The sequence below is a fragment of the Lepisosteus oculatus genome, chromosome 14, assembly GCF_040954835.1.
Source record: "Lepisosteus oculatus isolate fLepOcu1 chromosome 14, fLepOcu1.hap2, whole genome shotgun sequence".
In the NCBI taxonomy this organism is placed as follows: Eukaryota; Metazoa; Chordata; class Actinopteri; order Semionotiformes; family Lepisosteidae; genus Lepisosteus; species Lepisosteus oculatus.
In genome coordinates this window covers 57041652-57066713 of record NC_090709.1, presented here as the reverse complement: position 1 = coordinate 57066713, position 25062 = coordinate 57041652, and the positions used below count along the sequence as shown (strand labels likewise).

General features: G+C 43.4%; 1 protein-coding gene and 1 long non-coding RNA gene across 5 annotated transcripts; both read left to right on the top strand.

Moving 5' to 3' along the window:
* The first annotated feature begins 18238 nt into the window (after nucleotides 1-18238).
* Nucleotides 18239-20146, top strand: LOC138243152 (uncharacterized). Of its 3 annotated transcripts, none has more exons than XR_011192001.1 (3): nucleotides 18239-18314; nucleotides 19388-19455; nucleotides 20084-20146. It is a non-coding gene; the product is annotated as an uncharacterized lncRNA (long non-coding RNA). The 3 variants fall into 3 exon arrangements; XR_011192000.1 differs by lacking the exon at nucleotides 18239-18314 and adding an exon at nucleotides 18663-18707; XR_011191999.1 differs by lacking the exon at nucleotides 18239-18314 and adding an exon at nucleotides 18678-18720.
* A 621-nt stretch (nucleotides 20147-20767) lies between these two features.
* On the top strand, nucleotides 20768-24234 carry LOC138243137 (uncharacterized). Of its 2 annotated transcripts, XM_069198644.1 has the most exons (4): nucleotides 20768-20854; nucleotides 21143-21223; nucleotides 23201-23569; nucleotides 24015-24234. In XM_069198644.1, the coding sequence occupies exons 1-4, from the start codon at nucleotides 20798-20800 to the stop codon at nucleotides 24198-24200; spliced, it is 693 nt and encodes a 230-aa protein (XP_069054745.1). In that variant the 5' UTR covers nucleotides 20768-20797; the 3' UTR covers nucleotides 24201-24234. The 2 variants fall into 2 exon arrangements, with proteins under 2 accessions (XP_069054745.1, XP_069054746.1); XM_069198645.1 differs by lacking the exon at nucleotides 21143-21223.
* Nucleotides 24235-25062: the final 828 nt, after the last annotated feature.

Below are 25062 nucleotides of genomic sequence, written 5' to 3'. Positions count from 1 at the left end.
GAGGTACTGGAGAGTAGAGCAGCACAGTGACTGTGTGTGACTTACCAGAGAGTCTAGCAGCACAGTGATTGTGTGTGAGATACTGGAGAGTCTAGCAGCACAGTGACTGTGTATGAGGTACTGGAGAGTAGAGCAGCACAGTGATTGTGTGTAAAATACTGGAGAGTCTAGCAGCACAGTGATCGTGTGTGAGATACTGGAGAGTCTAGCAGCACAGTGATTGTGTGTAAGATACTGGATAGTCTAGCAGCACAGTGATTGTGTGTGAGATACTGGAGAGTCTAGCAGCACAGTGATTGTGTGTGAGTTACTGGAGAGTCTAGCAGCACAGTGACTGTGTGTGACTTACCGGAGAGTTTAACAGCACAGTGACTGTGTGTGAGATACTGGAGAGTCTAGCAGCACAGTGACTGTGTGTGAGATACTGGAGAGTCTAGCACACAGTGACTGTGTGTGAGATACTGGAGAGTCTAGCAGCACAGTGATCGTGTGTGAGATACTGGAGAGTCTAGCAGCACAGTGATCGTGTGTGAGATACTGGAGAGTCTAGCAGCACAGTGATTGTGTGTGAAATACTGGAGAGTCTAGCAGCACAGTGACTGTGTGTGACTTACTGGAGAGTCTAACAGCACAGTGACTGTGTGTGCGATACTGGAGAGTCTAACAGCACAGTGATTGTGTGTGAGATACTGGAGAGTCTAGCAGCACAGTGACTGTGTGTGACTTACCGGAGAGTCTAACAGCACAGTGACTGTGTGTGAGGTACTGGAGAGTAGAGCAGCACAGTGACTGTGTGTGAGATACTGGAGAGTCTAGCAGCACAGTGACTGTGTGTAAGATACTGGAGAGTCTAACAGCACAGTGACTGTGTATGAGATACTGGAGAGTCTAGCAGCACAGTGATTGTGTGTGAGTTACTGGAGAGTCTAGCAGCACAGTGACTGTGTGTGACTTACCGGAGAGTTTAACAGCACAGTGACTGTGTATGAGGTACTGGAGAGTAGAGCAGCACAGTGATTGTGTGTAAAATACTGGAGAGTCTAGCAGCACAGTGATCGTGTGTGAGATACTGGAGAGTCTAGCAGCACAGTGATTGTGTGTAAGATACTGGATAGTCTAGCAGCACAGTGATTGTGTGTGAGATACTGGAGAGTCTAGCAGCACAGTGATTGTGTGTGAGTTACTGGAGAGTCTAGCAGCACAGTGACTGTGTGTGACTTACCGGAGAGTTTAACAGCACAGTGACTGTGTGTGAGATACTGGAGAGTCTAGCAGCACAGTGATTGTGTGTGAAATACTGGAGAGTCTAGCAGCACAGTGATCGTGTGTGAGATACTGGAGAGTCTAGCAGCACAGTGATTGTGTGTGAAATACTGGAGAGTCTAGCAGCACAGTGACTGTGTGTGACTTACTGGAGAGTCTAACAGCACAGTGACTGTGTGTGAGATACTGGAGAGTCTAACAGCACAGTGATTGTGTGTGAGATACTGGAGAGTCTAGCAGCACAGTGACTGTGTGTGACTTACCGGAGAGTCTAACAGCACAGAGACTGTGTGTGAGATACTGGAGAGTCTAGCAGCACAGTGATTGTGTGTGAAATACTGTAGAGTCTACCAGCACAGTGACTGTGTGTGAGGTACTGGAGAGTCTAGCAGCACAGTGACTGTGTGTAAGATACTGGAGAGTCTAGCAGCACAGTGATTGTGTGTGAGATACTGGAGAGTCTACCAGCACAGTGAATGTGTGTGAGATACTGGAGAGTCTATTAGCACAGTGACTGTGTGTGAGATACTGGAGATACAAGCAGCATAATGACTTCATAGCTATCCCCAAATTGCCTGTCTTTCCTCCAGCACCTTGATGATTCTTCAACACTCTTTCGTTGACCTCCTTGGATTCAAATTAATCCACGTTGCCGACATTTCTTCTTCTCCTTTCCAGCCTTCCGCATTATGCTGCTTAAGAGTCATGGTGTAACGAAGCATAGATCAGGACCCTTTGCAGATGGAAGAATCCAGAAGGGAGTGAAACATACACGGGGAGGAGATAATGAGGAACTGGGCAGGTTGACAAACACCCTCAAGTGCAAGGAGTGGACTACTACTGCTGATCCTTGTTTGTTAAGGTGGTTCTTTATTTTATGCTACAAAATGATTCTCTACTTTCTTCCAAGTTCATACACCCATCTGTATTCCCACCCTGGAACATTCCCTTCATTATATTCTCTCCCCTCTCTTTAATTACTTTGTTGATGGCCTCTGAATTTTTTTTTTGTGCCTGTCTTCAATTCCATCATTTTGTCCAGTCTTCCTCCCTCTATTGCTGAGCCTGAGATGACTGCCGTCTTGATTCAAGCTGAGCTGTGAAAGGCTTTCTCTTTGGCCCCTCCTAGAGCATCCTTTTCCTCATACTTGATCAACCCTTTTTGTATCGCTACTTTTAATTTCCTGGTAGAAAAGTCTTATCGCTTTAGATATGCTTAAATCTCTCCCTCCACTTTTTTTTCAGATTTTGAAATGTATCAATAAATACAACTTGCTATCCTAGTTGGGGCTTTGCAATTATGATATCCACAATATACCTCAAAGCAAATTTTCTCAACTTCTCGCTTCTGTCAGCCTCTCTCAATGTCCAAGTTATCAACTGACGCTCAGAAGGATATTAGAATGTGGATATTTTTCCCCCACTGGAACTGACACTTTGTTTTGCAAGAACTGGTGTCCCACTCTGCACTACCTGTCCTTGAATTGATGCTTCTCTTCTCAGTCTAATAGTAATATTCAATGCTCATTGGTGTTTCTAATTTCCGACCTCTCATACCCAGGAGCTCTTTCCCCATGCATGATCATCCGCCCTTCTGGAACTCTACCCTATTGTTGCCACCCATGTCTGGGGACACCAGAGGATGGGGGGAAGAAAAAGAAATATAACATTCTTATTTCATGCTGATAACAAATCCACCATTTTCATTACCAATAAAGGAAGATCTTCTTCCCCCCAATTTCAAGCTTTTTGCTCCTCATTTGCGCTGCCAGATTCTTGAAGGTAAATATGTCAATTGTGTTTTTCTAGGTAGAACTTGCTGTTGCTCTAAATCCTGGGACTAATGTCTTCACAGGTTTAACTCTGGGCAAATTTATTCTGGCTTTCTATTTTCAGGGATGTCATCTGTTCTTCCACACTTCTGGGTGCCAGAAGTGGACAACTACTGCTGATATTTGTTTAAGTTCTTTGTTTATGCCCAATTAATTTTTTCAGTCTAAATGGATTTTTAATTTAACCATTGTTCCTGTTCTAATTACAAGCCTCCTTCAACATCTCACCCAGTTTTCTGTTACCCATACTTTGTATCTGGCAAGGAACACCTCCCTGGCCTTTCCAAAGCTGTAGCCAATGCTCTTTCTAGTTCACAGTTACCTAAGCTCTTCTTGCTGATGTCCATTAAAGCTCTCTTCCTCTTCAAGTTCCCGAGTTCCACAATCTTCCACCAGCCGCCTTCATCTCCATTTTAACCTCGCTATTCTCAATGTTTTTTTCCAAGTGCTACAAGATCTTACCTCTGGGATTCAGTTCCACCTCAGGCTTCAGTCTTTTCAATGTCCTCACGGTCTTATATTGCAGCACTCCATCACACAGTTCGTGGAATCCAGAGACAGGACCTCCAATAGCATCTTCTAGGAAGCCTACTGTATCTCCTCCAACATCCTCTGAAACGTACCCCCTTCTAGGATGCGTCTAACTACTGTAGATTCAAAGAGCCGCAGAATTCACCAGTTTCTCCATATTCTGTTTTCAAGAATCACATGTTTAACTCTGTGACCTGTCTCATATCCCAGACTTTAACTTTGTTTTCTATGCTCTTCCAACCCAATCCAGTTCACTGTGGATCCTTCAGTAATCTGAATTGAAGCTGCCACCTACACTGCCCGAGCTAACTCGGATATTCAATTAAGACACTCAGCTGTCCATCCTCCTCTGCAGTGGACCTTTACATTCTCTCAGGCATTTCAGCTACTCATTATCCCGGAGTGATGCGTTAGTTTGCCCGGAATGGGGGCGTCTGTTCCTCCGGGGCCACCAGAGGTTTTCCCTTGAATTGGCACCAAGGGTTTTTTCCTCTCCACTGTGCAGTCAGGCTCACACGTAGCCTCTACGCATTTCTTTCCTGTTCTTTTCTCTTGCTTCTTTATTTTCTTATGCTTTGGCACACACTTTGTTTGTCCTCACAGGTGTTGGGAGAGAAAACAATCCAAATTGTGAGATGAGGTATGAAGTCAAATGGCAAAAGGGGAAGTCCAAAATCCAGAGTGTCACAAGGTTAGGGTACACCAAGTAGAGCTCTAAGGGAGATAACTCAATACCGAGAAGCGGGAAGCGCGTTAAGATGGTATAAATAGCGCTGGGTGCCGCATGGTAAAGCATGTACAGGTTGGTTAACATGTGCGGTGGCGATTGCTGTTATTAACCCACTGCTGGTGATGCTGGTGGTGATTAGTTTGCTTATGGGTTGATCTCCGCCGGCTGGCGATCATGACAACTGTGATTCTCACTAAAGAGAGGAAAGGATGTCAAAGAAGTCAACCTGAGACAATCTCTCCAGGAAAGTTTTTACAGAAGGACCTGTGTGTTTCAGTAGAGAATGTGAATTGTTTAATTCTGCCCACGTTTATTTTCACTTTTGTCTGTCTGCTCAGCCTGCTTTACTCAGATATCTTGGCTTCAGTCTCCTTCTACCAGATCAGTGCAGCAGGTATCAAAATATATGTAGTTAAACTAATAAAACAAGATCAAATAGACCAAATGGCTCCTACCTGAGCAAAGCAGGGACACTTCCTGTCCATCACTACAGTTGACTGTCTGTGGAGAACTGCAGTTCACCAGATGAGTCTCATCCCCAGAGCACTGAATACCTGTCAGACACACAGCACTGTCACTGTCCCATACAGAGAGGAGTTATAGGCTTGTACTACAGAGCACTGAATACCTGTCAGATAAACAACACTGTCACTGTCCCATACAGAGAGGAGTTATAGACTTGTAATACAGAGCACTGAATACCTGGCAGACACACAGTGTCATGTCCACCAGCAACTGCATTATATCTCGCAAACGACCTCTTGCTAATCAGGCCACAGCTATGGGTAATTCCATAAAGCCCAAGCTGATCAGTTAACCAACAATGACACCACACTAATGACTGCAACCTCAGCTGCTGGGATATTCTTACTCTCACTACCTTCAGGTCTGTGCTCGGTACTAGACTCTTTTCTAGGAGCTCCTACCCCGCCGTTCTTTACTGAGAAATACTCTTTCTGACTGAGCCTCTGGCCTTCGATACTCAACCTTCGTCCCTTGACTTCGACTACAGCCAAGCATCTAGGGTAAGTAGCCATCGATTTCCTTCCCCTTTTACCCCTCTCTCCGACCCTCCGAAACTCTCAGAATAACACACAGCATTCTTCCTCTAACTCGTGGACACATCATTCGTAACACACAGCAGTGTTACCGTGTCCCATACAGAGAGGAGTGATACACTTGTATTACAGAACACTGAATACCTGTCAGACACGCAGCACTGTTGCCTGTCTCATACACAGAGGAGTTGTATATTTGCACCACTGAGCCACAGCCTAGCTGTCTGCAGACCACAGAGGCCTCTCTGTAGCCCCAGGAGTGTTGGAGGAGTCTTCCCCAGGTGCTGTTGTAGTAAATCTCCACCCTGCCATCACAGTGACTCTCTCCTCCTGACAGCCGGACTCCACCGTCTAGAGCTGACAAGGATGAATCTATAAAAATCAATAATCATGTTTATTTTCAGTCACACATCAGTAAAATAAAACAAACCCGTAGAGGGATTATCATAAATATTTTTTTTTGTAAAATTAACTTGATACACCAGTTTATCGTGTCTGAACATAGTGTTTTAAAAATAGTCATCATATTTTTTTTAAATAATCTTGCTTAAGAAGTTTGCTAGGGTGTGAAATTCTAACATCACACTTACTCCGTCTTCTAATACTATACTCTCTTCTAATACCATAATTATTACATATAAGAATATATAAATATTGACTGTCTGACAACAACTGTGAACATCTTTTCTTTTGATTTTTCTTCAAGATATTGAAGTGCTTGTACTGCTGAGGATCAATACAGACAGCAGTGCTCTCACCTGTACAGACCAGGATGGTGTCATTGCTGTGAGAGCAGCTCATAGTGAGATATCGAAGTGTTTATACAGCTGGGAATCAGTACAGACAGCACTGCTCTCACCTGTACAGACCAGGCTGATGTCACTGCCGTGAGTGCAGCTCTGGTGCTCCCTGGTTGAGGTGGGACAGTCGTGGATTCTGGTCTCATTTCCCCGACACTGGATCTCCTCTGTCCTGATCAGCCCCTGTCCCTCTCCGAAATGAGCCCCTCTCAGCAACTCTGCTGGAAATCCGCAGTCTAGTTCACGACAGACCACCTCCGCATCCTTCATGTCAAAGTCGGCCTCACAGATTGTACTCCAGGACGTCCCTCGCAGAACCTCGACTCTGCCAGAGCAGAGATTCCTGCCTCCTATTAACCGCACTCCTGACATGTAACAAAACATTTGTACACATTTTAACAGTATTAGAGCACATTAACAGTGTGTAATCTAAAGTATTAATATGCTCGGTCACGTTAGGAAAAAAAAGGAAAAATTAGAAACTCAGTTTCGAATTTAATGTAAAGGGGGCAATAATACAGCAGGGAGGAGGTGCCGAAGGACGGTGAGAAAATCACACTGCACTGAGGCCTTAAAAGAGAATGAAGCAGGACTGATATCTAGACAGCCAGCAGGAGCAGCTCCTGGAGTCTCAACAACAATCAGAGAAACTGAAGCCTCATGAACATTTATGAATCATTTAAACTACATCACTCATAGAGCCCAGAGAACAGTACTGTCACAGCCTGGCACTGCTGGAGCAGGACTGTCTGACCTGGGCACTGACAGACACTCTGCACAAGACCAGGACTGTCACAGCCTGGCACTGCTGGAGCAGGACTGTCTGACCTGGGCACTGACAGACACTCTGCACAAGACCAGGACTGTCACAGCCTGGCACTGCTGGAGCAGGACTGTCTGACCTGGCACTAAAAGACACTCTGTACTGTACAAGACCAGGGATGTCCTTCCAGCACCAGCTGCACATACCAGGGTCTAGCAGTCATCTCCTGGCTACAGAGCGTTGCAAGAACATGTAGGAACCTCATGTAAGAATTTCAGGGTAGTGGTTTTGCCTCCCATGTGGGGTGCCAAGGGCGCAAGTCTAACAGCCTTGTCCCGTTAAAACTGATGTCACGAAACAACAACAGGAAAACGTTGCAGCCCCATTTGCCAGCAGTGACATGCAAAAGTGACCCAACAACAACATAATAATCATTTATTATTTTCACATTATTCATTCTTAATGATAGATGGTAGTAATAAGAGGGAGCATTAACACTGGCAAATAAGACAATGAGAAGGCTTGGAAAATTTACATGGTTTTGTGGTCAGACTGGATTTTTACCAAATTCCAAAAGTCACTACTCTGAAACCCATGACAAACTGATCGAGAGTTCAGGATTCTGATTTGTCCAGTTCAGGTTGAATAGTCACAAAGTTTTATTGTCTCATGAAGTGAAATATTGTGCTTCAGCCTATTTAGCAGGTGGACTGTAAAACTGTCTCCTCTCTCCTGACAGACAGCAGAGAGGAGGGGTTTGTCCTGCTGTTGCTCTCAGTGTTATGGATGTTGGAAGGGCAAGCCATGAAATGGCAGGAGAGCAAAAAAGACCCTATCCGGAGCGGAAAAACGGGGATTAACTCAGGAGGTCAGACGATGTCTGGTAGAAATCTATGCCCACAGGCCGCAGAGGAGAGGACCAGGTGCTAGGTGGGTCTCAAGACATCCAAACCCTCAGTGCTGAGCAAGGAGCAGAGCAGACACAGGAAGTAAATAGGCTACACAATAAGACACACCTGAAAGACATGAATAATCACAGGGATCTAGGAACAAGACAGAAGAGCAGCACCCTCTAGGTGTACAGGGCGTGGCACTCAGAAAGGGTCTCTTGACTGTGTTTGTACCTCTGATCTCCCCACAGGTAGAGAGACACATACAGTAGTTACAGTGAGGAGTTTTGTCACAGCTCTCAACTGTGGAAATGAGAGGATGGACTGATGGATCATGATGATAAACTCTAGATCAGTGTCTCCTACCTGAACACCTCACTCCAGCATCAAAGGCATGAGAAAGGCTATACTGTTTAATTTCTTGTTTTTCACAGTCCCTCAGTGCAGACTCTGACCCCTTGCAAAGGACCCAGCTCAGCAGAATTGATCCAGACCCTGGTCCAAAGTGAGCTCCTCCTGGTGCGGAAACCGCAGATCCACAGCCCAGCTGTCTGCACACCACTGCAGCATCATCCAGATCCCAGTGTTGGTCAGATACTGTCCCCCACTCTCCATCATGATACACTTCCACTGTCCCCTCACAGGGGCTGGCACCCTTCACCAGCCTGACATCAGCACTTCCTGGAGACAGAGAAAATAATATTACCATGTTTGGAGGAAAAATTCTATATATGTACATATATATATTGAAAATATTTCTGATAGTTTAGTTTTCTGTGTGACTGGATTGCTACTCCATTCCCTGGTGAACTAGAAACAGATTACATGCAGAAACCAACACAGAAAGCGTACTAAGTATACTAACTCAACTTCTGTAAAACATTGACGCCCACTATCTGCCTTTTCAGATCCTGACTTTGCATGAGATATTGGAGAGTCTTACAGCATAGTGACTGAGAGATACTTCATACTGCAGTATGAGATACTGGAGAGTTTAGCAGCACAGTGACTCTATGTGTGAGATACTGGAGAGTCTACCAGCATACATGTAGTAATTCTATGAATTCAGAGGGCTGGGACTTGTATTTCTCTTTTTCTCAGAACTGTGGTCAGTAGAGTTTTCAGTGCCTCTGGTGTCAGAAGTCTGAATCACTGATGCTTGTTTGTATCTGTGTATCAGGCCTCATGTAATAACTGCAAAATAAGAATGGAAACTGAATACTGGTCTGTACAAGGTATGAGATTTAAGAACTGATTTAAGTCTTTTTATTCTTGGTGTTGTACTTTGAAGCTGAGAGTTACTTAAATGCTTAAATATAAAGTCTGCAGTGGACTCGCCTTATACACAAAATATGTTTACGCAAATCCATGTATACGCGGGGATTGATAAAAATAAATAAAAAATCAAATAACAAGAGAAATTACTCAAATTCAGATCTGTTGTGTTCCCTGCATTTTATTATTATTAATAGAGTAATATGATGAGGCTAAGAAGGGTGTTCTGATTATATGTGATTATACATAATTTTGCATATGTTTTATATTAGAAACCTTACTACAGTGTAAAGCACAAATCTTTCAGTGCTTCACGTTTTGTTGAAACCTACTTGAGGTGTATATTCTCTTTCTTTATAACGCAGTCTTTAACAAACAAAATAGTGATATGTGAATGTTACCCCAGCCTCAGACAAGGGGCGCCTGAGTTGGGGTGTTAAGGAGACCAGACACGAATAAGTGTGTAAAATGTTCTGGAGGTGCCTTTAATTGCTTTGCCTTTTTCAACCATCTTTTCAACATTACTTTTTTGAATAATTGTTTTTCTGTAAGGAATCCCCAAAGAAGAGGCATGTGGATCCTATGCAGACGCAGGAGCAGGTAGATATCGAAACAGGAGTACAATCCGAAACGTCAGGCAAGATTGTGGTCGAAAGGTGAAAGGTAGTTCGAAATCCAGGAGATGCAAAGAGAGGCGTACAATCCAAATCAGTAGGCGAGGTACAAGGTCGAGGGGCATAAGGGAAGTTCAGTAACCGGGAGAAGTATAGAAAGCGAGGTACAAACAAAGGCAGGGTAGAGCTCTCTGAGAGAAGACTCAATACCGAACAGCAGGAAGCGGGTCTGGATGGTTTAAATAGCGCTGCGTGCTGCACGGTAGAGCGTGTGCTGGTGGATTAATACGTGCGGCGGCGCTTGTTATTAGTAACCCGCTGCTGGTGCTTGAAGTTATTCACCATCTCCACCGCAGACCCATCTATGTAGATGGGGGAGTGAACGTTTCCTTGTGTTGACTTCAGAAGACAAGGAAACGTTCACTCCCTCATCTACATAGATGGGTCTGCGGTGGAGATGGTGAATAACTTCAAATTCCTAGGCGTTCACATCTCTAAGGACCTTACATGGACACTGAACACCTCCAGTCTCATCAAGAAGGCACAACAGCGGCTGTACTTCCTGAGAAAGCTGAAGAAAATACACCTACATCCACTGATCCTCACCAACTTCTACAGATGTACGGTGGAGAGCATACTGACCACCTGCATCACAGTCTGGCACGGCAACTGCACTGCATCCGACCGTAAGGCACTACAGCGGGTGGTCAAAACTGCCCAACACATCATCGGCAGTGCCTTACCATCCATCCAGGAAATATACAACACCAGGAGTCTGAAAAAAGCCACCAAAATTATGTCTGACCCCACTCACCCCAGTCATAACTTGTTTATTCCCTTACCATCTGGCAGAAGGTTCCGGTCACTCCAGTCGCACACAACTAGACTCCAAAATAGCTTCTTCCCCAGAGCTGTCAAGTTGGTGACGCCCCCACTCCCTTCCACCTTATTATGATCTCTCCTAACGTCCTCCTGTACCCACAACGACTGTACTCCTACACCACCACACACACATGTAAGCTGAAATTGTACTGTCCCCTCGATAGCCCAGTAAAACTGTAACAGGCATAATAATATTTAATATTTATTAATTAACCATACTACTTTAACCATACTATTTTTTGCACTGTTCCAAGAATTACCTTGCACTGTTTTTGTCCTGTTATATTTTCTCTGTTTGCGGAATTTTGCACAGTTTTGATTACTTGATTACATGTTATTTATGTTATGTTATTACATGTTACTGTTATTGCTATTGTGTAACTGTCTATTGTCTTATCTTCTGTCCTATTTATATACTGCACCTGAGTGACTAATGAGAAACACTTTTCGTTATACTATGCACCTGTGTAAGTCTAATGACAATAAAGTTGAATTGAAAGTTGAATTGAATTGAATTGAAATTGAATTGATTAGTCTCTTATGGGTTGATCTCCGCTGGCTAGCAGTCATGACATTTTCACTGTTTCAATATACAATTTTTCCAGATTTCCACTGTTTAAACAATTCAATAACTGTTGAACTACAGTTTCATTTAACACACTGAGCATTGCTGCTCAGGTTCAGGTTCAGCCACCTGAAGAAGGCTTCACGGCCGAAACGTTGTATTTTCTTTCTTCTTTTTTTCAGCATAGAATAAACCTATTCCTTGTTCCTTTGCAAACTTAAGAGATGTCTATCTGTGTGTTTGCTTATGCAATCATTAGTGTACAAAATGTACAGCAGAGGGGACAAGACACAGCCCTGTGGTGATCCAACTGAGGTGTAGCGAATGTCAGACAAGCACTTCCCCCAACTTGACCTGTTGAGACCTGCTAGTTAGGAAGTTTAGCACCCACCTTATCGAGTTCTCATTCAGATTGAAGCACTTCAGATTCACACTTCCACTATTATTGTCAACTCCTTTCATGTCACCATTTGCTTTACCATGTTTCTTACAATAGAATTCACCATCTTGCTTCAGTGTATAGCCGCACGGCATAAGTAATATTTCCAATCAATGTTTACTCGTAACAACACATCTTTACCTCGTGTGGTTTCTACATAAACGCTAAACCCAATTTCTAGTTATTTCCACAACTCAAACATAACACCACATTTCTGTGTGTGATAATCACATCCTGTTTACCCAGGGCAACATTAATACTATCATAGACCTCAGGGCTATAGACTTTCAGGGGGCCCCTCCAACTCACATCACTTAATCAACAAACACAACTGTGCCCTACACAACTTTGCCATACACTACATTTAAAGTTCAAATCTTGTTCAAAACGTTGTAAAAACAGAGCTTAAGACAAGTTAGAATCAAAACTAAAGAGTAATTTAGTCTTACAGTTGCAAAAAGCCTCCTTGGCCCTACATACACATATACAGAAGCCGCTTAAAACTGCTTTTAACACCACGACAGACGGTCTTCTCAACAGACACACAGAGCATTCCTACATTATTCCCAGAACTACAGACTCAACCACTGCCCACTCAACAACACAAGCACCATTACAAAGAATGCAGTTAAATAACGCAAATCACACAAAATCATCTTAAATGGAAATAGGTGCTTTTACTCCTCTGCGGCGGGAGTGACAATAAGGACCATGGCTGGTAGCTTAGCTGAAAAATAGTCAAGACAACATAATCATTCTGACCAGCGATGGATACAAAAACTCTATACATTAGCCACAACATCCAATCATTCACGTTGTGCTCACTTTATTTTATATTTATGAGGTTTTGAAGAGTTTTACCAATCTGCAAAGTGATGAGGGGACCAGACACGAATTAGTGTGCAGAATGTTCTGGCGGTGCCTTTAATTACTTTGCCTTTTCACTCTTGCCAGAACCGCGGTTTCCTTATCACTGCCAGTGGCAAAACGCTATTTACAGGATAAACTATTAAACAGCATTGAAGCTTGTTCTCATCCTCTTAGGAGTTTTCATGTTGTGTATAATTTATGAAGAAAAAATAAAAAATAATAAATTTAAACAAACAAAAAAGAGGGGTACCCCTTTCTTTCATACATCTAATTTCTAGCCCTTACATGCCAAGATCTCACACATGAATCATTTAACAACTGATTCAGAGATTAATCATATTCCAAATATACCAGATAAGTTTAATATATTTTGCTAACTAGTAAATTAATTAACCCTCTGTGTTATTGTAAAGTTATCCTAAACGATGCCTCAAGCCTGAGTGCTCTGATCATGAATCTCCAACTGATGGAGGCAGGAAAAGTATTTGTGTAACTTGTATAATATTATTTAAGTAATTATTTGATTTTCATTATCCATGCTTAAAAACTAGCATTCAAATGCACACCAACCAGATTGCAGTAAACCATTCTTATTAAATCTCCACATTATCAAAAAGAAAAATAGTCCTTATTATCTGAATCTTAACTGTAGAAGACCAACTCATTTATCTGTCAAAATTTACTCAAATGTGCAAAGTCAATATAATTGCTGCCTTCCAGTTCAGTTCCAGACCCTCTTTGCTATCTGTGTGGAGTTTGTATGTTCTACCTGAGCTCACATCTTTTTTTTTTTTCTCTGGGTTCTCTGGTTTCCTCCCAGATACTATCAAATTCACCCTGGTGGGAGTGTGTGCATGTCTGTGTCTGTGTGTGTGCCCTGTGATGGATTGGTGTGCTTTCCAGTGTGTCGCCTGCATTGTGTCCGTTGCTTGCTGGGATTTACTCCAGCTGCCCCGGGACTCTTCATTCAATAAAGCAACTGTAACTGTTCTACCCTGGTTTCTAATAATAAAAAAAATCATATTTTACTATTATCTGAGCAGTAAATATTTTTTCTACAGTACAGCCTGTTCTTTTCAATTTCTAAACACAGCAAACCTGCATGAACCATACAGAAAAATAAGTTTCTGTAATAAAACTACCACAGTCTCTAATATATATATACTCCTATCTAGAAACAGCTATGGGTCAAAAATAGTTTCACATCATATTTACCTCCTATATTCATTTTTTTTTTAAATATATTGACCTCCAATAGTACCTCAGTCTCTTTTAATTTTCTCTAAAATTATTACTGGCTTAAAACTGTTCCAGACTTTAAACACAGATTTACCTCAAATAACATTGACCTATCTAATGAGCTTTAATACTGAAAGTATCACATAATGAAAAAAATACACATCTTTAATAATTCATTTACCTACAATGCTACCTCAGTTTCTTATAATTATTTAGTGGGAAAACATTACCTTCTCAGACATTTTCTAGTGTTTAAACATGCATTTAAATCTATTATTATACCTGGCCTTAATAATTCTTCAAGCTAAAATATCACCTTCTCAAGAAATGATTTATATAAAAGTTCCATCTGTAATAAAGCCACAACCTGTAATAATAAAATATACTCCTGTCTTTAATAACGCTCTTATCTGTTTTAGAATAAGAATATTGCATACAGATAATTATACTGGAGACATAAACTGAAGATAATAATAAGTAGCAGTAGATTGGCAGAGGTGATGCTATTAAAAATATAAAGTTGTTCTAAGCAACTAATTATTTGACCTGACTTACAGACCAATCAAAATAGTTTTAATGTTTTCTTATGAATACCCACAGTCCTGGATTTAAAATAAAACATTAAAACCTCTTATCCCGAGCTCATTTACAAATTATGTTGTGCAGCTTTTCCATCTTAACTTTAATTCTTGTTGTCTGTCTGTCTGGAAAGCAGAAGACTGGTCACTTACTGGCTGAGCTGTGCAGCACCAGGACAGCGAGAGAGAAGATGGACAGGCAGCTCTCCATTGTCATCAGGACAGAGCGCAGCTAAGACACCTGTCTTCAACCCTGAGCCCACAGGGCAACTGAGCTGCTGCTCCACACCCTGGACCCCCAGTAACAGCACAGCCCCCCACCCCGCCAATCACACACAGCACTGCCTTTTCAGACTGACAGCAGGAACTTCTCACACAGGCAGGACGGCCAATCAGACAGGGCTCTTTCAGTCTTCTCCATATATACAGTATCAGAGCCACATCACTGTTTCCTCTCCCTGAAGACACTCCCAGCAGTGCGGAGGAGAGGAGACACAGAAGCAGCTCTGTGTCTCACTGGTGGAAACTCACAGATACAGACAGCAGGGCTGCAGGTGCTGCAGGGGCAGGAAGAAATCAGATAAAAATTTATGTCACAGTTCTCTGACGATTTAGATAAGTTATGTAACTTTAAATAATTATCAAGTTAATCAATTATGTTCAATAAAAAAGCTAAATAAAATTTGCATGACAGTGTCAGGCGATGTCCAGTGACTGGTGTCCTGAATATGGTCCTCTGTGTCTTACTGTCTGTGTCAGGCAGTGTCCAGTGACTGGTGTCCTGTGGTGAGCCACAAAGAGGTTGTTGTCCCTTCAGACAGCTGTGTCTTCTGGTTCTGGTCAAGGACAGTGTGAGAAGAGCCTGTCCTCAAGGGGGTAGTGAGGTCACTCAGGTCAGCACGGGAATACAGAGACAAGGACTGAATAAAAACTGGCTGTCCTGTGGCTGTGATCAGAGATCAATAGTTTAAATTAAAAAGAAAGAAAAGCCCAGTAGTGACTGTGCCCTCTGTACTGAGCCTGGTGGACAGCAGCTCTTCCAGTTGAGTCCCTCAGACCCTGAGTCTGTCCCTGTGCAGCTCAAGCCCACACAGATGTTCCAGCCCCTCCAGCTGTGACCCCAGCATCTCTCTGTGCGGAGCCAACTGAGTGACTGAGGCTCTCTAACAGCACAGTGGAGCTCCTTATTAATAGTAGTAGTAGTAGCAGTAGTGTTGGTGGCAGCAGTATTGGTAGCAGTAACAGTACTGCTAGTAGCTTTAGTAACATTAGTAGTAGCAGTTGGAGTAGCAGTAGAATCTTATAAGTTGCAGTTGTATCAGTGGCAGTAGAAGTAGTAGCTGTAGTAACAGTAGTAATACTAAAGTATGAGCAATAGTAACAATATTAGAATTAGTAGTTATGCTGTAAACTCTTTAGTTCAACATTATAGCAAAGCTGTGTTGCAGCTTCACGATAAGAACTGCAACAGCAGGAGCAGAAGAGCAGGAGTCAGTTTCAAAGTTGGAAAAACAACAAAAAGAAAAACTTGTTAATACACCCAGACTGAACAGTAAGAACACAGCTCACATCCTCCTTATTAATAGTAGTAGAAGTAGTAGCAGTGGCAGCAGTAGTAGCAGTTACAGTAGTACCTGCAGCAGTAGTAACAGTAGTACTAGTAGCTTTAGTAGTAGCAGTAAAATATTACTAGTTGCAGTTGTATCTGTAGCAGTGATAGTAGTAGCTGTCATAGTTGTAGTAGCAGTAGTAGGTGTAGTAATAGTAGCAGTATTTGCAGTAGTAATAGCAGCAGTAGTATTTGTCACCATAATAACTGCAGGAGCAAAAGAGCAAGAGTCAGTTTCAAAGCATAAAGAAACAACAAAATGATTAATAATGATGATGATTAATGATAATTAATGATTATAATGATTAATTAGAAACAATCAGTCCTTGTTAATACGGCCTAACAGTGGTGATTTAAGGCAACAATTCCTGCTGGGCCAGCATGAAAAAGTTTCACATAATGACATGACAACATATTTGTACAGAGGGACATATTATCTTCATTAAAACTGCATTATCTCTTCACTCCCCTGTCTTTAGGAAATGGGCCTGTTTCGTCAGAGCTTTACTGGAACTGCAGATCAGACTGTGCAGTGAGTCTGTGGTTTGTGCTGTGATGCTCAGTGCAGTGTGATGAGGCAGCTGAGAACTGAGCTGTACAGGAAGACACACGGGGGAGCCCAGTGTTCAGATATCTAGTCCTGTACAGAGACACACAGGGAGTCCAGTCAGAGCTCTGTTGCTGTACAGTGAGGCACACAGGGGAGCCCAATGCTCAGAGCTCTACAGGGTGACAGATCTTCTCCCCACACAGATGTCTCAGGGCTCTCACAGCTCTCAGTGTGTCTCTCAGGACTGAACAGGAGGGGCTATTCCTGTCAGAATGGAGGCTGACTCTCAGAGCTCCAGTGTCAGTATGAGGAGCAGCTCTCAGACCTGACTTCTGCCAGAGTCTCTGAGCTTGAGTGGGCAGGAGCACTAAGCTCCTCAGCAGCTGAGAAAAGCCTCCTGTCTCCTGTGGTCACAGTGTGGCTGAACACCTGCACTGTCTTCCTGCTCCTTCTCCTCTCTCTCCCCCTTCCTGTCTCTCTCGCTGTGTGTGCTCTTATCTGTCCATCTCTCTCTCTTCTCTTCTCTCACTCTGACAGTCTGTGCAGAGTATCTGAAGGGGATGTAACACCACTTGGCAAAGGAGAAAACTTATCAGAGGCAGAATAAAAAAAAATCTTTATCTCCTCTCAGTCAGATTCACAGCTCAGACTCACACACAGAGCATTGGATCCCTTAGTACTTTACCAAAACTCCTACCTCCTGAACAGACAGAAGCTCCTTCTCTTTGTCCTGACAATTCAGAACCAGTGGACATTCAGACAATCAGTGCTGCTATATGAATAATATCAGACAGAACATCCTGGACTCAGGTCACATCTCCCCCTTTTCTCCCTCCTCACAGTCCTTTTAGAGACAGAGAAGAGCTCCGGGTTCTCTTCTCTGTGAACTGGGCTCAAGGGTCACTGATCTGGCAGCTGTGGGCTCTGTTCCAGGTCAGAAGCAAGAAGTTTCTATTAACCCTTTCCAGGACCTCCAGCCCTTCAGTATTACTGCCCTGATTCATTGTCTTTACTGTAAGTCAGCCTCCATCCCTCTGTCAGAAGTGTTTTACTGAAAATTGAGCAATATGTGTTTATCTCTTATTATTATTTTTACTGATTTAATTAACAGCAGTATTGCTACTCTTATAAGTGTAATATGATTATTAGCAGCAGCAGACTGATGGTCTTGTCTACAATAGTGACCAGTTGACAAGTCTGTAGCTCTGAGCAGTGGGACTCAGATCACACAGAAGACCTGTCTGTGTGTGATTCCACACCAGCCCTGGGATTCAGCGTCTCCCACACGTCTCTCACGGAGTCTTATAAATATACAGTTAAACAGAGTCTGATAACAGTTGTACAGTTAATTAAATCATCAAACCGGCTGAGGAGCTGAGAGCTCTGGTGGAAATAAAACCAGGAGATACTCTTCAACCTCCAGGATCAGGAGTCTGATCCTCCTGGCTTCTATTCTGTGGAGATTCGTGTAAAACGCTTAAAAGCGCTTATTACAGGAACTTGTGCCCTTTCTCTTCTGCTCTACGCGAGTATGCTTTACAACGCATTAGTCTGTGAAGTAAACTATTTTTTTTGTTCAATAAATTGTATTCCTCGGTTTGTCGCTCTCCATTTCCAGTTGTTATGTCTCCTCCATCGGAGACGCGCTCTGCTCTGTCAGAAAGAGCGCTGTGACGTCACAGACACCAACCAGAGCGCCGGGATCAGAGAGCGAGACCGAGGGAGGCGCGCTGAGCGCTCAGAGGAGAGATATTGATCACTTATGTATCGACAACCAATTAATTCAACTGAAAAACCTTAGAATCATCTATTAACTTCACCGATTGGTGAGTACTGATTCTTTTCTTTCTTTAAATTCTTTAAATATCTAGAAAACAGTCAATACAGCCTGTAGTGCGTTTAGTGTTCATAATGTTCAATCCCAAATTAAAGAATGATTATTCAAATAATTGTTTAGAAATTGTATTCTAGAGCTTGAAAATTATATTTCAAGTTGATATATTCGTGTAGGTAACAGTTTAAATGCATTTTTCCACTGTTTACAAATTATAAGTATGGTAACCACGGAGACACGTGCCACGTCACTGTGCCCAGCTAGGTGTCTCGCCTTCGTCACAAAGAGTGCTTTGACGTCACGGACTAATACTAATGCGAGTGTATTCATATTTAATATTAGTGAGAATATAATCGGTAGCTTTAATATTAATGCTAGTGTTCATGTCAGTATTAATGGTGATTGCGCTTCTGATAGTTTTGATGCCAGTATTCATGTTAATATTAGTTATAATTATAGAGTTACTGTTAGAGTATTTACACTAGTAGTCATGTTAGTTTTAGTGATAGCATTACTGTTATTATTAGCATTAGTAGTGTATTAGTAGTTTGTGTCAGTGATAATGATAGTGTAATTCTTAGTGATAGTGTTACTGTTTTAATGTTAGTGGCATTTGTGTTAGTGTTAGTTATACTGTATTTGTAGTTATGAGTGTGTGTGTTTTTGTCTGTGTGTGTGTGTTGGTGTGTGTCTATAAGTATTTGTAGTCTATGTGTGTGTCTGTGAATGTGTGTGAGTATGTGTGTGAGTGTCTGATTGTGTATATAAATGTATGTCGTGTCTGTGAGTGTGTGTTGTGTCTGTGTGTGTGTCTGTGAATGTGTGTCTGTGAGTGTGTGTAGTGTATGTGTGTGTGTCTGTCAGTGTAAGAATGTGTGTCTGTGAGTGTGTGTGAGTGTCTGTGTGTGTGTGTAATGTCTGTGTGTGAATATGTGTGGGTGGGTGTCTGTCAGTGTGTGATAATGTGTGTGATTGTGTGGGTGTATATCTGTCAGTGTGTGTGAGTGTGCGTGTAGGTGGGCTTGGGCTCCACTCGTGTGTCTGACAGAAGTGACCCATCAACAGGTGTTGAGGTCCAGAGTCGCCTGAGAATGGAACCACTTTCTAGATTCCAGACCAACGTCCAGAGAGCTGTGAGTGCTCTGTTTTTATCACTATTACTAGTAATGACAGCAGTAGTAGTATTAATATCAGAATTAATATTAGAATTTGTAGTCATGGTCATATTAGTAGCAGCAGAAGTAACAACAGTGGTAGTTGGATTATCCAAGCACTTACTCCAGGAACTACAGTATTACACATTTATACTCTATTTTCCAGGCATGTTTTGTAAAGTGCTTTGATGTTCTGGATTAAAAGGCAAAATATAAGAAAAAAATTGATTGATTGATTGATTGATTGACTATGAGAGTGAAGTCTGGTCGAACTTGTTTGTCTAACTGAACTGTCCTGTCCACAGATGTCAACAGAGGTGAACAGAGAAGATGTCCAAACCCACCAGAGACTGGAGACAAGCTTGAGAGTCAGGCCCCAGACCCAGAGAGCTGTGAGTCCACTGCTGGTCTTCTTCATATTGTGATTCTTCCTCTTCTTCCTCCTCCTGAAATTAAAGCTCATCGCAGTAGCAGGGCTCTGTTGTCTTCTCTTGAGGAGGAGAAAGACTCTACCTGACAGTGTGTGCATCTGTTTGTCTGTGGGTGTGTATGCTTGTGAGTCTAGTCCAGGCCGTGTCTGTAACAGAACTGTATATGACACCCCCAGATCAGGAAGGAGGTAACAGGAGACTCAGCCAACACAGGAGCCAGACCAAAGACCCCAAGAAAAGCAAGTCTGCATTATTATTATTATTATTATTATTATTAGTAGTAGTAGTAGTAGTAGTAGTAGTAGTAGTGAGAGGGTGAGTGTGTGTGAGGTTGTGTGTGAGAGAGGGTGAGCATGTCTATAACTCCATTCCTAGAGGGTCTGGTGCATCATCTGGTTTCCTGCCCAGAGGTCTTGGTTACAAAGTTGATCTAATTTTTTAATTAAACAAAAAATATTCTAATACTCTACCTTTATCCAGACCTTAAATATCCAACTGTGCCTTGAATATTTTGAGTCTTCAACCGTGAGAGACATCAAAATATATTATTAAACACATTATTTCCACATCTTCTTATGAAAATAATTAGATTAACTGTTTAATTGGCTAGCCCCGTTTGGAAAGAAAACCTGGAGATGCACCTGGCTCTCCAGGGATTGTGATTGGGCTTGAGACCCCTGGTCTAGCAGAACTGGCCCCTCAATAGGGATGTTGGGGATCATGAAGCTGGATAGCTGAGGGCTGGACACTGCGTCTGGATCGAGGATGACAGGCCACTGTCATGTAGGGTCATCTTGGCCCATGATGATGTGTGTTTGTGTGACTGGCTGGTAACTCTGTTTTCTCCTCCCCAGCACCGCCTGGAGAAACTCACTCAAGTTGAGAGAGGAATGGCCGAGCAGAGAGAAGGGTGTCACACCGAGACCTGGGGCAGATCCCACAGGAACGTGAGTATTGGCTTCAACAACATGGTTGGATAGCTTGTTCCACACACCCACCACCCTCTACATACAGTAGTGCCTCCTGTCCTGACTGTAGGGTCTCATCCAGCTCTCTCTTAAGATAAGCCACCCTATCGGCTTCAACAACATGGCTAGACAGCTTGTCCCACACACCCACCCTCCTCTATGTAAAGAATACTGTATTAATACTGTTAGACTAAGAATAAACCTGTACTGAGACACAAACTTGGTTGGCTTCTGCTGGTGAGACTAAAGCAGTCAACTTGCTGACAGGTCTTGACAGAGGTGGATGTGACCCTGAAAGGCCGGAGAGGGGCAACCGATACTGAGGCACTGAGCAAAGATTCTTCCAGTGTAAGACAACCAATGTGTTCTGCTCAGGATGATGATGGTGATGCAGATGGTAGTGTAGATAATGAAGGTGGTTATTATGATGATGTTGATGGAAAGGTGTTGATGATGATGATGGTGGACATGATGATTGTCATGATGAAGAAGGATATGGTGATGAAGATGGTGGAGATCATTTATTAGAAATGTGATGAAGATGATGGTGTAGCAGCGAGGCTTATTAATAGGAAAGAATTAAGTGTTCTGAGCTTTCCCAAATGAGGCCCCATCTCTGTTCATCTCTGTGGTGCAGCCACAGAGAAACTATTCATGCAGGCTGATTTAAGGTTTCCTTTGATAAGGGACAGCTCCCAAAGGGGGATGCACTTAGCTAAGCCTGGCTATCATGATCCATGGTCATCCATTGGCGCCTATCTGTCTAGGGAGTGCCAGATGGACATCTGGACTGCATTCCTAAGTGTCAGTAGTAAGTGACTCATATCTCACCTTGATCAACCAATCAGGGACTGGTAGGGCCGAGTATCCCACGTGGGACTCTGATGCCCATGGAACTTTCAGCCAATGAACGAGCTGAAGTTCCTCCAGGTAAAAACAGGCAACACAGAGAGCCTGGAAGATTCAGTGGAATTCTGTGGACTTTTCTAAAGGGAATTCAAAGGAGAATTCCAGGGCAGGACGGCCCAGGAGCAGAAGGCTCCCAAGGGCAGGACATTCTCGCAGCGCGCCTCCTGACCATCCTGAGACTCAGCCCGGACAACCACGGAACGGCCAGTGTGTCCGAGTGCCAGAACTTTCCTTTGTTCTTAGAGTCTAGAGCGGAGGTTGCCAGAGAGTAACTAGAGGATCCACCCGAGGTTAGCACCAGCAGCAAGCCTCGTGAACAGGACAGAACTGTGGACAGCTGAATCACTATTCAGAACTAGCTCTTCATCAGGAACGAACCGGTCCTCTTCCTGACTTGCTGGGACCCACAGTCATCTTTTCTCCTGTGCGCAAACTTTGCTAGTTAAAGCCAACACTAACTAGCCGGTCAGTGAGCATCAGCAGCACACCGTCGCAAGCCGCACAGCACAGCCTAGCACCGAGCCAGAGAGCGCGGATTGGACAGCAACAGCCTGCAACTGTTTCTTTGTGCCCGCAGGAGATCTGAATCCCCAGAGATTGGATGAGTATTCAACTTCACTGCATTACTGCTCAAGAATTCAATTGTTATCCCAACCAGTTGATATTAATTTAATTCCTAAGAGTTATGAACTTGTTTTGAGTATCTAATGTAGAAGTTATAACCAAGTTCATTTATGAAACGGTCTAAATGAATGATATACTGAACGTATGTCCTCTTGATATATGTAACTCTTCGTAACTGACTGAATATATACCTTTTGTATTCTGATAACCCTCTCGATAAGATCTGTTAGGTTTATATGCATATTCTATGTATTAATAAATGTATCCTTGTGTATTAGTACCTGTGTGTGTGCGTTGTTTGAGTTATATCGCATGGTTGGATTCTAAAGCCATCAAAAGAATCAATTTTGTGATTTACTGCTACAATTAATAATTGTCCCTGTAAATGCCCAAACCCTACAGAACTGGTGCCTTCAGAGAGCACACTACAATGGTGACGAAGATAGTGGAGATTATAATGGTGGAGGTGTTGATGATGGTGACACAGTCATGCCTGTGTGTGGCTGTGTGTGAAAGGGAAGGTGGGGTTGGATCAGGTCTGCCGCTGTCATCTGATAGGACTGTCAGAGGAAGAGGGAGCAGACTCCCCCTGCGTCTCAACCCGGGCAGCCGAGAGCTGCAAGTCTGTGAGCCAGATATGTCTGTGACGTCTGTCGAAGGTTTGGTTTCAGCTGCAATGATGGTGACTGTGATTGCTGGGAGACCAGGGGCAAGGCTTGGTCCTCCTGGAGAAGACCCTCTCAGTTTTCTCTCTGTCCTCCTCATGCCCTCTCTGTGCCCCTGTCCCCTCAGGCCAGCCAGCCAATCACCAGGCAGGAGACCGAGACCCAGCTGTGGAACTACCCTAAGGGCCCGCAGAGGGATCTGCAGAAGGACAGGGCATGGACCTCCTCCTTGGCAGCCCACATACCCCATTGCTCGCCCCTTCACACACCCCCTCACCCACCCCCTGGTACACCCGCTCACCCGGGCCTGACCCCAGCGGCCCTGTGGCGGCTCAGGGAGGGCCTGCAGGTCGAGCTGAAGGGGCTGCTCCAGGAGGAGGAGATACGGGTGCGGACCTGGGCTCAGAACATGATATCATCTATCCAGCTGGACTGCCTGGCGCTGTACAATGAAGTCCTGCCTGACTTTGAATCAGAGGGTGCATACGCGGGATTGGTAAGTCCCTTAAACCCCTCCCCCTTGCTTGAATCACACTGAGGTATGCAGGGGCTGGGCCGACTCACCTCTCCAAGACACCTGCGTCATCCCACTCCCATTTCACCTCAACATGGTTCTGAGAAAATCTCCTGTCCCCAAGGGGAGAGAGACAGGAGCCGGGCTGGGCCTCCAGCCCTCTGTTTATTCAAGATTATTGCCTCAGGAGGTGGGTGAGGTGGAAGACACACTGTCTACAGATCACCACTAGGGACAGCATAAAGCAGGGGGTGAGACTCTTGATCATGGATAAGGATAACAGTGGGATGACTCCCCCTCTCTTGACTCACTGCCTACTGATGATGTTATGTCACTCCAGCTCCTCCTCATGGTGGTGTCTGCAGTCAGGCAATTTGGAGAATCGGTGAGGGATGATGATGAATATTCACCTTTCTTGTTCTCCTAGGGCACAGGAATCATGAAGCAGGACAACTATGAGGAGGTGAAAGAGGCACTGAAATCCTACTTCGAAAATACAATGGCCAGGTGTGACTTATCTGAGGTGGACAAGTGCTTCCGCCAGGCTGCAGCTGACCTTGACCTTATTCTGCAGAAGTACCTGGGAGATGTTGTGGCCGAGGTCTGTGAATAGCAGGTTTATTTTGATAAAAGACATTTCTCATCCCCTTCTATTGTTGGTGTCTATTTCATGTAAAGGATTTGACTTGAAAATGAAATGTTTAATCGAGTTACAGGGAGTCTTCTTTAAGATGTGTATCGGATAGCTCTCCACTGTCACTTTACTGGACTTTTGAAGTAACCAATCTACAATGAAAATATATACTGCACATCTTAAGGAACATGAAGAGAAATCCGTGTGCTGATTGTCACCAAAAATGTCACAAATTAACCGCCAAACTGTTTAACATGTCCAGCCACCTCTTCCTATTTTGCAGTGATTATAATTCTTTCAGTTTCTTCTCTTGTATTTTCCTTACTGTTTCACTGTCCCCCTCCCCATGTGGAGATGGATCCACAGACGAAACCCTGTTTCACCATTTCTTTGTTCAAAGTCTTTGGACTGATTTGCGACTTGCGAAGCCCCAGTGGCACAATCAGTCAGCGTGCACAGCAGAGTCATGGCGATGTTGTGTGTTCACGCCTCACCTGGAGCAATGGCACCTACAGATCCAGCCATTCAAAATGTGTGGAGTACATGGCGGTAAAACGCGGTGGGCATGGCGAATCATACCACATTTGAATTGAAATATGATAATAGTATCTAGAAGCACCTTGTAAAATCACCAGGTGGAGCTAATAAAGCTTAACATCTCATATACAGCATTTGAGCTGTCACCAGAAAACGCCTGGTTTCGAATCCCAGTCACTGCTTACAGTCTTCTTACAATTAAGAATTTAAATTGCGTACTCTTTAGATTTTTAATAATTTGAAACTGTGTATTACAGAATGTCAATCATTAAACATTAAAAAGTAGGTATATTTTATAAAAGAA

Excerpts from the sequence above, each read along its gene's own strand:
- LOC138243137 (XM_069198644.1), top strand. The coding sequence starts at position 20,798 with ATGGCCGAGCAGAGAGAAGGGTGTCACACCGAGACCTGGGGCAGATCC. Across the intron at positions 21,224-23,200 it reads TGAGCAAAGATTCTTCCAGT|GCCAGCCAGCCAATCACCAG; the intron begins GTAAGACAACCA and ends CTGTCCCCTCAG. Across the intron at positions 23,570-24,014 it reads AGGGTGCATACGCGGGATTG|GGCACAGGAATCATGAAGCA; the intron begins GTAAGTCCCTTA and ends TTGTTCTCCTAG.